The sequence below is a fragment of the Limulus polyphemus genome, unplaced genomic scaffold (genome assembly GCF_000517525.1).
Source record: "Limulus polyphemus unplaced genomic scaffold, Limulus_polyphemus-2.1.2 Scaffold4, whole genome shotgun sequence".
NCBI classification, from domain to species: Eukaryota; Metazoa; Arthropoda; class Merostomata; order Xiphosura; family Limulidae; genus Limulus; species Limulus polyphemus.
Window position 1 is genome coordinate 2,266,438 of NW_013665614.1, and position 9,640 is coordinate 2,276,077.

Below are 9,640 nucleotides of genomic sequence, written 5' to 3' on the forward strand. Positions count from 1 at the left end.
GGCACTCGACTCGCAATTTGAGGGTCGCGGGTTCGAATCCCCGTCCTACCAGCCGTAGGGGCGTTATAATGTGATGGTCAATCTCACTATTCGTTGGTAAAAGAGTAGCCCAAGAGGGGTGGTGATGACTAGCTGCCTTCCCTCTAGTCTTACACTGCTAGATTAGGGACGGCTAGCGCAGATAGCCCTCGTGTAGCTTTGCGCGAAATTCAAACAAAAACTCATAAGAATCAATAATCATTTGGTAACGATATCAAACAATTGCAAAGTATTCCACTCTACACTTCGATGACTTAAAAATGCTTTAATTTTTGTAAGAATAAAGTAAACAATTAGATTCAAAACGAAAAAAGGTTCATAATGTTGGTAATATAATAAATGATTTAGAAGAAGTGTCTAATCAAAATTTATTAACTAATTTTCGTATATTTGTCTGCTTGTGAAGGAGATTGTAGGTTATTTTCCATTAACTTTCAGATCTTATAGAAGGAGAAAATAATATATATATCTTTAGATATATTTCAAATAGTTTAATGCTGCAACCTTTTCAAGATCAATTTAAGATAATCCATAGTAACGAGCTGTTTATAGAAATAAAACTTTCCCGGGAACTAAATCTACGTGTTTGCTAAGCTGATATGTTTATGTGTTGTTTAAGCTACCATTTTCATTTGTGTGTGTGTATAAACCGTTATCTCTAACCAGTAAATGTGACTGTTTTTAGGAAGAATCGTAAACGTTTGGTCTCTTTCGCTCATTAGTTTTCACGTGAGCCTAAGCATGAGATAATAGCTTTCTTGTTAGCCTACGCACGAAAGATTAGGTTGGTGGTTGTTATTTTAGCGTAAAGCTACACAATGAGCTAGCACAATTGAGCCTCGAATTCTAGCGTTGTAAATGCGTAAACTTACCTCGCTGACTCACCGTGTGACGATTGTAAGTATATAACAATATTAGTGTCAAGTGGATAAAAACAGCTGTTGAAATATTTTCAAATCAGCGATGATAAAGAAAAGAAATATTACTGTGGGCTCGAGGAGACTCGAACATCGTGTCACCCGGAGATTTAGGTTTGATGATTTTCAGAAAATAAATCATTGAACGTACATTGAAGTTCTATATATATTAAATTAAATTAGTCCGTGAATGATTCAGAAGTAACAATTAAGCACTGAAAAAAAGGTTTTGTTTAAAAACGTTGGTCTCAATTTGAATTGCTAATTTTTGCTCACATAAAGAAATTCAAATATATTTCATAAAGCTTCGATAACAGTTAAAATATGTGCAAATGTAGAATTGTTTCATATCATACCTGAATTATAGTTACTGGCAAGAAAGAAAAATTGAAACCTTTCTGTACAATAGCTTTATCTGCTTGATAAACACAGATTTTGAAGGTAGAGAGAAAACAATTATATGCTTACCTAACATTTTGAATTGTTATAAAGAGTCTGTAGAAAATGACGTTTTTGAGATCAAAACTACACAAAAAGTAAGTTGAATTATGTCTATCAAACCCCACATTTTAGCATTATAAGTCCATAAACTTACCACTGACCAACCGAAGGGCTGTAGAAAAAGAGTTCAGTAATAAAGCAGCGACGTGATGATTTATAAACATTACTCACTAACTTTTTTTTTCTAATTTGAGAGTTGGCCAATAGAGTGGAAGAACAACTCTCCGAGTTGTATATATATATATATATATATATATATATTAAGTAGTGACTTCTGGAACGCCATGAACACATCTGTTCCGCAACTCCGAACTATACAGCATATAACTCCATTTTTTTTTACACTTATGTATTGAAAGATCTGTAGTAATGATCTAACGCAATTGTCCTACTTTTGTCACAGTATCATTGATTTCTACTAAGCTAGCATATGCGCGGCATATATATATATATACACATATACAAAATGTATAATGAAACTCAGGTATTTTATTCATACCGCTTGTCATAATGTAATAACGTATTCCCAGAACCATGTATTAAAATTGAGAAAGGAAGTTTTGAAACTTGGTATTTTCAGTGGTTACGTTTATTATGAAATAACGGAACATCTTCCAGAAAAGGTCGGGAATAAAACAGCATAAAATTTGTTTGAAAGAACAGTTTTTGAAATAAAATGATTTTTTGGAGTTTTCTTATTGAAAAATAGGTAAAATAATGTGATTTGTTTAAATGAAAAATAAAATAACAACTGTAATCAATAAGATAATTATATAACAATAAAAATAATGCCTCATTCTAATTATCTTGCATATGAAATAAAAAGTTTCTCTATTATTATCTGGAGAGTAAAGGTCAGTTTATTTCTAACTTTATTTCCAAAATACCTTATATATAATACGTGTATATAAATATTTACGTATTTTCAATTTGGTATTAGGAAACGATAATGTTAACATGCTTTATAAGTCATTAAATAATATCCAGACTATATATCGAACAGTAAGAGGGTAAATTAGAGGAAATTTATAACTTTTTGTATAATACAGATGGGAACGCTGGGCCTAGAGAAACAAAAAAGGGGTTTAATTAAACATATATGTATATAAACATATCTATGAAAGCGAACTATGTATAGTATATTTTGATAATAAAAACCACAAAGTTTGCTGTTATTTACCTTATTATTGAATTCGGTAGCAAATTTTCTAACTCATAGTATCACACATACAGAAACGTACGTTAGTTATCAAATATAACTTAAATATATAAGTGAAAAGTATGCTAATGAGACATAGATTATCGTAATAGCCAGCGAATTAAGACGATAAAAACTCAGCTACTAATAAACAAATAGAAAAGTGATGGCAGTTGATAAGTTTGGAGATGTTTATACTAAGTTAGCCTTCCCAAACATGGGTATCATCGGAGACTTCTTACTATTACTACATGAGGAAAATACAAAAATAAGACGAGAAAATGGGATAAAAAATGATATTTTTATAGGAAAAGCTTTATACTGAGAGGGACATAGAGATGGAGAGGAGGGGAGAAAGGTATTTAATATTGGAAAGCTGTATTTTAAAGTTCAGGTGCATGTTAACATGCAAGACACATTTGTATAAAGACTTCCCAAAGTCTGGAACTATTATATAACAAAAATTATAATACAGTTTTAATTAATTTTTTTTCCATTAAACTATACCGTGAAAGGTTAATTTGATTGATCGGGTGGATTTTAATTAAATATTATTCTAAGTTTCTAACTAAATTCATTATCTCGTCAAGTGCTATAATGATAGGTTTATAATTGAAAGATAATTTCCTAGTTGATTGGTTATCGTACCTTAGGGTTAATGTATCTCTTAAGACATATTCCACACTTGAGAAATTGGCTATCAAAGTGACGTACAACTGGCCATGGGCCGATTTCAACTTCACGGTTCTTGGACATATCTTTCAGGTACCCAGAAAACAGGAATTTCAAGAAGAGAGGAAAGGTGAGCACTGGAAATTCTAGAAAGTATGAAAAAGATTGTCGATGATTCATAACAATTATTCATACACCACTTGTAATATCAAATGCTGAGCAAAAGAAAGTAAGCCTACTTCTAAGCACAATACACGTAGACATAAAAGGCTTTCAAAACCTTTTCTAACTTTTCACAACAAATCTTGCATTAAACAACACACTAAGCTTACTTGTAATATTCCTGGAAAAACAACTATAGGGCGTAGCAAACACTGAGCTTTGTTACAGGGAATTCTGGGAAAGTTCGCTTAATTAAAAAAAAAGTTCTACACGAAAATTCATTGCATATTTTAGTCAAAGGTTTATCTTACATTTTTTTATTTTGACATGGAAATTTTTTATAACGTTTCTCAATAATCTATTGAATGATTTTTTTGTATTATGAAAACATATTGGTAATGCAAAAAAAACACCCTATTTTATATTTATTACAGCTCACATCTTCACAGTCAGTTGTGTGTATTGACTTATTCTTCAAATTTAATGTTGCATAAACTTCAATATCACGTCACAACCCAACGAGTTCTTGAATTAATTCTTTTATACAGCCAATAATGGTTACATTTATGTTTGCAGCATCTAATTCATTAAAGCTAAAAATAACTCTTTCTTTTAACTCATAAGATATAAAAAAGAAAAAAAAACATTACACTCAAACATCAACAGATTTAATGCTAAACGTTTAAAAAATCAGTCGAAATGCTTTCGTGGTTACGAAGAAGAACAAAACAGTAACAATTTCGTTACAGATCATGTACACGTTGTTCATATATTGTTGTACATTTTTAATAGAATAGTACAGAAATTAGAAAACGAGACTATAAGAAAGATAGGGACATTATGTGGATAAAAATTGGTAACTCATTCTACTATGTGAATTTGAATATGCTGGATCTGAAAACCTAGGTTACCAAGTTTTATTTTCCCTTCAACTTCCCTTAATTCCGCTTAAGTACGAACAAAAATTAATCAACTTTCAAATTCTTTGCCTCAGTCATATTAATTTGTGCATTATTTTTAACAGTGTGCATATAGCAGATGTTTGAGTAGTTTCTTTGATTAGACCATATGCAGCTGCAGACAGATAATTAACTATGTAAATTTATTTTGTTAAAATAAGTTGGCTTATTATTATTCATATATACATATATAAACTCCAATTCAAGGTTTCACTTTTAGATTGTTAAGTACAATAAAACTTGAACCATTTCTTTTTTCCCTAAAATATTCTTTATTAAAACAGTTTCATAGCATCACAGTCAACTCTTCACTAGAAACATCTGCCCTGAATAACCTTCATGTTTCTCCAGAGCTACCCACAGTATAGTTGAGATACATCTAATATATATGCATGTTTAAGTTTTGTAGAGTGAAATAGCAGTGCTTAACTCTACTGTGAGTACTAACTTGTAGTTAGTAACTGTCCACGTGGTTGTATAACGCACAACTGGTAGCCAGTGACAAGGTTCAATGATCATATGAGAGTACTCTAGTTAGGCTGAACAAGAGTACTTTACAAGTATATTATTACAGAAATCTGGCCAAATCGCTCACATCAGTTTACATTAGTGTAAAATGCGTACCCCGTTTAGATATAATACAAGGAAATACAGAAATGCTGTTCCTATCTTTATGTGGTTAATAAACAGCTACAAAGTAGAAATAAAAACTGAATTTATAAACTGTGTATTTTATGCTCTTTATTTCTAATGAAATAAAAATTAAATAAACAAACACGAAGAATGATGTTGGCTTTCTGAATAAATAAAGTGTGGAAACTTCATGTAAGTAAACATACATTTTCGTAACACAATGGTGTGAATTAATGACCTCGAAGATAAGGATGATGGGATTCCCCATTTTGTATTCCTTCCCTGAAGGTGCAGGAGGTTGATAAATTTAATTACACCAGGTGTAAAGTCCTATAAAATAATAGTTTGAAACTTTCAGACGATCGAAACAAATACAGTAAAAATGTGAGTTTTTTCATTTGTTGGTTTGTAAAAAGATTTTATTTACCTTTTGTACATATAGGTTTATAATTCAATGCGTTCATTAGGTCCAAATAAAATTAACAATGATGTTTACCAATTTTTCACCAACCATCATTAATGTTCTCAAAATACTTAATTTTTGTAATAGTTCACTGTGTAGAAATACACTAATTTAAGATAAAAAATGTAAATTCGGGCTTCCAATATCTAAAAATGAAACATATATGTAACAAACAACTCTTATTTACCGGGTTTTATGAATAAGACTTGTAATTTTTTTATTTTAAGTTTATAAACCGAATCCTTAGAACTGTGGAATGAAAACGACTGACATATTTTGATTCTTCATTTTGAGACTTTTCCAAAAAGTAAAATATGAAACCTATATATTTGGATTCAGCACATGTAAATTAGCTTAAAAACGTAGTTATCGATTTTTATCTAAAAATGCCTCTTTTCAGTCACAATGTATATTTTCGATACCAGCCCCTATCATTCACAATGTCTGATTTCGATACTAACCCCTATCAGTCACACTGACTGTTTTTGATGCTAGTTCCTATCAACAACAATATTTGATTTCGGTATTAGCCTCTATCAGTCACAATGACTAATTTAGATACTAGCCTCTATCCGTCACAATGACTATTTTTGATGCTAGTCCATATCATCTATTAGTCACAATGCCTGATTTAATTACTAGGCTATAAAATAGTTTTACACGTATGAACGCTGTCACTGAACTTTAACATTATGTGAACTATAAAACCTTACAGCTTGATATATAAAGACGTTTTAGTTTTTTGGGTTATTGGGTATATAAATCGATCTAAATGTATAAATCACACTTTCTTTAATTCACAATATCCACTAGCTTAACGTACGATGTCAACACGTTTTTTTTATTCGGTAGCTAAGAAAATGGAAATATTTATAGTTAATTTACTAACATATATGTTTACAATATAATAAAAGACATTATGAAGAACAGCTGGTAAAGAATCCCAGTAAAACAGAACAGCGATAACTCACGAACCACGCCCTGTTGTTACACATGCGCCCTCTGTAGGCAAATAATCGTCTTGCATGAAATAGCTTGTAATACAACCAAACAGATGCTTCGATCCCATATGACAGTCAAACCAGTTTTGAACTGAAATATCTCGAAGCATATCAGACCCTTCTGAACCGGCTGGGTCGTTAGTGGATTGTACTAGCTAATAACAATAATATTTTACATGTGCAAAGGATATAAAATATACGAAAGGTATAATGTTTTGATCATGACAAATCTTTACAGCCGTTCATGGTTGTTAATAATTGACTTGTTCATCACTTAGGCAAGTAAATTCTTCTGACGTTTAGTACCCCAGTGGCACAGCGGTAAGTCTGTAGACTTATATCGCTAGAAACCGGGTATCGATGCCCGTGGTTGGCACCGCATAGATAATCTATTATGTATTTGTGTGTTTAACGATTAGTAAGTAAAATCCATTAAAGACATAACATGTTGTGAGGGTTACCTTTTGTATATTTTATATCCTTTGCACACGTAAAATATTTTTGCTATCAGCTAGTAAAATCCATTAAAGACATGACCTGTTGTGAGGGTCATAGATAAAGAGATCATGATTAAGATTAATAAATACAAAAAAAAAATGCTTCAGGACTTAAAAATCACAGTGATGATAGTAATGTAAATATACTATTATCTCAACATGAAACTATACTGCATTATTTAATGAGTTTAAGTGGTCATAAAGATCGTCCTCTTTATGATAAAAAATAAGAACTCGAAAGAAAGGGTTTGCTTGTTTGCTGAATTTTGCGAAAAACTACTCGAGGGCTATCTGCACTAGCCGTTCATAATTATGAGGTGATAGACTAGGCGTGTTGGCACCCCCTGTGGGTGCGAAATGAGGGTCCAGGGGTGCACGGAAGAGGCCTATACAAGGTTCGTTTTCCCCCAAATATCGCCAAAGTAGTGTATATCAAGTTGTTGGGTTTAGGCATTTCATGCAATTTATTAACATGAAAATGGAAACAGTTTTTGTTTTGATGATTAAGGAAGAAAGAAATGAATTTGCTTTAAGTGCGTGTGTGCGCAGAAATGCACACTTTTTAGGGGCGTGGGATTCCTTAGGGGGTGTGAGGGCCACGAAAGGTTGGGAACCATTGGACTAGAGGGAAGTCAGCTAGTCAACACGACCCACAACCAACCTTTGGGGTTACTCTTTGCCAACGAATAATGGGATTTACCATCATGTTATAACGCTCCCAAGCATGTTCGGTGACAGAATTCGATCTCGCCACCCGCAGATTGCGAGTTGAATGCCCTAATAACCAGGCCATGCCAGGCCTGAAAGAAAAGGATGGTTACTAATTTATATATAAAGTCAAGACCTGTTTTGTACTCAGAACGCTTAATTAGAAATTCACCATGTAAAAATGTTGAGAATATGATGCTATTATCTTATAAGTATGATACCTGTTGATTTTATAAATAATTCAGAATATGGCAGCTCCAAAATAACAGAATAAATCAATCATTAAAACATTGTGTCGATTGAAACTCATTAGTTACCGACATTTCCACGAGGGATGTTACACTTATGAGCTTTTATTCTGTACATTAAAGCGATGTACTGAAATTAAAATTTTGATAGGATTGTTTTAAGATTATCTTCTGAAGAGAAGTCGTATCTTCTGCGAAATGTTAGGGTTCATTTAAACAGCCACTGTTCTCGATTAATACTCGTGAAGATAGCGAAATAATGAGAAGAAAATACATAGGTTTTACTTTCAGACCCATATACGACACGTTGTTAAAGAACAATAACAAAGGAACTGTGATATGAAGTTTATATGAAGTTGAAGAATGATGAGGTGTAGACATTATCAATATAAAATTAAACAGCCAAAATTTATTGGTACTTAAACATAAACAAGAAACATCTGGTTAGAAACTCAAGAGATCCGTCGACGACTGAAGCCATCGTCAAAACTGGATACTTTGTTCTTTCTTTGAAAATTATATTTAATACAAACTGATTTCTCAAAGAGCCTGAGTATACGAGAGAAAGCAAGAATCTAATTATCGATGCAATAAATGTTGTAGTATAGTATTATAATAGACAATATATATCTATCGCATTGAATGAGGTATCGTTAGAAAGATAACACAAGCGTGCGAATTTAAACTTTGATTTTAATAACGGATTTTCCATAATTCAGGTACGCAGATTTTGAAAATAATATTTATTTTTTTCTATCACGTAAGGTTTTTTTTTACAAATCGGGAAGAAAAAACCCTCTTACTTAGATTAAATTATTATTTTGTTTATCACAGTGAACATTTTTTATTATTATGTTTTTTTATGTCTGGGTTCTAGAACGATCAATAATACTCTGACGTCGCGATTGGTCTAGAGAAATCAATAGCTAGTGGGTGTCAACATTTTAAGCATAACAAAATGTGACCCTATTTCAATGAAAATGATTCACTTATGTAAAAAAATCTCTACGTGATGGAGAAAAATGGTTATCATTTACGGAGTCAGCGAATAGGAATTACTGTAGAACATGTACAAATTTCAAGACAATAAAACCATCGCAGGCCTGTGTAATTTGCCTATATTTGTCAAAAACAGATAGATTTAAAACAAATCCGATTTGGTTTACTACAAGTTTCAAACTATCGTGTTATAGTTTTACATGATCCATTTTCAAACCGCTGTGTTATAATTCTGTGAGACTGGTATAACGTTCTAGCTGCTATAACCACCCCTGACACTGAGAACACTAAAATCTTTGTGATAGAAATACTCTTAATGCGTGTCGGCTCAGCACACACACACACATACACAAACTCAACTTCAGTGATTAATCGTTTTGGAATGCCCCATTGTTTGAAATATTAACAGGTTAGAACACAAACTATATAATGGTGTTGGTAGTCAGTTGTCGTGAGTTCTATTGTGGGATTGAACCATCACGCGTGGTTTTGTTTGTTTGTTTGAAGTTAAGCACAAAGCTGCACAATTGGCTATCCGTGCTTTGCCCACCACGGGTATCGAAATCCGGTTTCTAGCGTTGTAAGTCCGCAGACATACCGCTGTGCCACTGGGAGGCATCACGCGTGGTCTTCTCGTGTTTGC

At 32.4% G+C, this 9,640-nt stretch overlaps 1 protein-coding gene across 1 annotated transcript in view; it reads right to left on the reverse strand.

Annotated features, from left to right (window-relative positions):
• Positions 1 to 9,640, reverse strand: part of LOC106471286 (tripartite motif-containing protein 2-like) — a 35,480-nt gene that overhangs the window by 7,450 nt on the left and 18,390 nt on the right. The window contains exon 2 of the mRNA XM_013931919.2: positions 3,304 to 3,473. Within this exon, the coding sequence (XP_013787373.2) occupies positions 3,304 to 3,411 (108 nt within the window). The 5' untranslated portion in view covers positions 3,412 to 3,473. The remainder of the gene's footprint in view (positions 1 to 3,303; positions 3,474 to 9,640) is intronic.